This window comes from Calidris pugnax, unplaced genomic scaffold, assembly GCF_001431845.1.
Source record: "Calidris pugnax isolate Ruff unplaced genomic scaffold, ASM143184v1 scaffold42, whole genome shotgun sequence".
NCBI lineage: Eukaryota > Metazoa > Chordata > Aves > Charadriiformes > Scolopacidae > Calidris > Calidris pugnax.
Genome location: NW_015090920.1, coordinates 4332114 through 4333577, shown reverse-complemented (window position 1 = coordinate 4333577; position 1464 = coordinate 4332114). Strand labels below are relative to the sequence as shown.

The 1464-nt window shown below is 58.1% G+C and overlaps 1 protein-coding gene across 1 annotated transcript; it reads left to right on the top strand.

Moving 5' to 3' along the window:
- The first annotated feature begins 109 nt into the window (after positions 1 to 109).
- POU4F2 (POU class 4 homeobox 2) lies at positions 110 to 1130 on the top strand. Its single transcript, XM_014949857.1, has one exon. The coding sequence runs from the start codon at positions 110 to 112 to the stop codon at positions 1085 to 1087; it is 978 nt and encodes a 325-aa protein (XP_014805343.1). The 3' UTR covers positions 1088 to 1130.
- Positions 1131 to 1464: the final 334 nt, after the last annotated feature.

The following is a 1464-nucleotide window of genomic DNA, read 5'->3' as shown; positions in this document are numbered from 1 at the left end:
CCTCCTCCTCCTCCTCCTCCTCCTTCCCTCGGATTTCTCTTTTAACATGCTGGGGAGGTTTTAGCGGCGCGGCGGAGTGCGCGGGGAGGCGAATTCCCCGCTGAGCGTTATGTGCGCCTTCTATTTGCAATTGCAGAGCAATATATTCGGCGGTCTGGACGAGAGCCTGCTGGCCCGCGCCGAAGCCCTGGCAGCGGTGGACATCGTCTCCCCGAGCAAGAGCCACCACCACCACCACCACCCGCCGCACCACAGCCCCTTCAAGCCGGACGCCACCTACCACACCATGAACACCATCCCTTGCACCTCCGCCGCCGCCTCCTCTTCCTCGGTGCCCATCTCCCACCCGTCCGCCCTGTCGGGCACCCACCACCACCACCATCACCATCACCACCATCACCACCAGCCCCACCAAGCGCTGGAAGGGGAACTCTTGGAGCACCTGACGCCGGGGTTGGCTCTGGGGGCCATGGCCGCCCCCGACGGCGCCGTGGTCTCCACGCCGGGCCACGCTCCCCACATGGCCGGCATGAACCCCATGCACCCGGCGGCGCTGGGCATGGCCCACGCCCACGGGCTACCGGCCCACATGGGCTGCATGAGCGACGTGGACGCCGACCCCCGCGATTTGGAGGCCTTCGCCGAGCGTTTCAAGCAACGTCGCATCAAGCTGGGGGTGACCCAGGCCGACGTGGGCTCGGCTCTGGCCAACCTGAAGATCCCCGGGGTGGGTTCCCTCAGCCAGAGCACCATCTGCCGCTTCGAGTCCCTCACCCTCTCCCACAACAACATGATCGCCCTCAAGCCCATCCTGCAGGCCTGGCTGGAGGAGGCCGAGAAGTCCCACCGCGAGAAGCTGGCCAAACCCGAGCTCTTCAGCGGCGCGGAGAAGAAACGCAAGAGGACCTCCATCGCCGCCCCGGAGAAGCGTTCTTTGGAGGCCTACTTCGCCCTCCAGCCTCGACCTTCCTCCGAGAAGATCGCTGCCATCGCCGAGAAGCTGGACCTCAAGAAGAACGTGGTCCGCGTCTGGTTCTGCAACCAGCGCCAGAAGCAGAAGCGCATGAAGTACTCGGCCGGCATCTGAGCCGGCGGCGCGGGGCGGGGGGGGAAGGAAGCGGCGGCATCAGCACCGGTTTAAAACAAAAAAAACAAAAAAAATCATAACCCATAAAATACCTAAAACGAAATAAACGACAAGGACAACGACAACGAACAACAAAAAAGAAAAGAGGAAATAATGATGGAAAGAGAAAAAAAAAGACAGATGGCAGGTTTTTCTGCATTTACACTGCGTATTATAAATATATAAATATATATATATTTTTACTGTGGTTATTATCCTTTTCCTTCTCTGAAGTTATAACGCTTAGGGAAAGAGCTGATCCTGCTGTGTTCACTGGTCTTCAAAAGCTATTATTAGATTACTGCCAAACAACCCCTTGTAAATTATTAATTTATCTC

Excerpts from the sequence above, each read along its gene's own strand:
- POU4F2 (XM_014949857.1), top strand. The coding sequence starts at position 110 with ATGTGCGCCTTCTATTTGCAATTGCAGAGCAATATATTCGGCGGTCTG.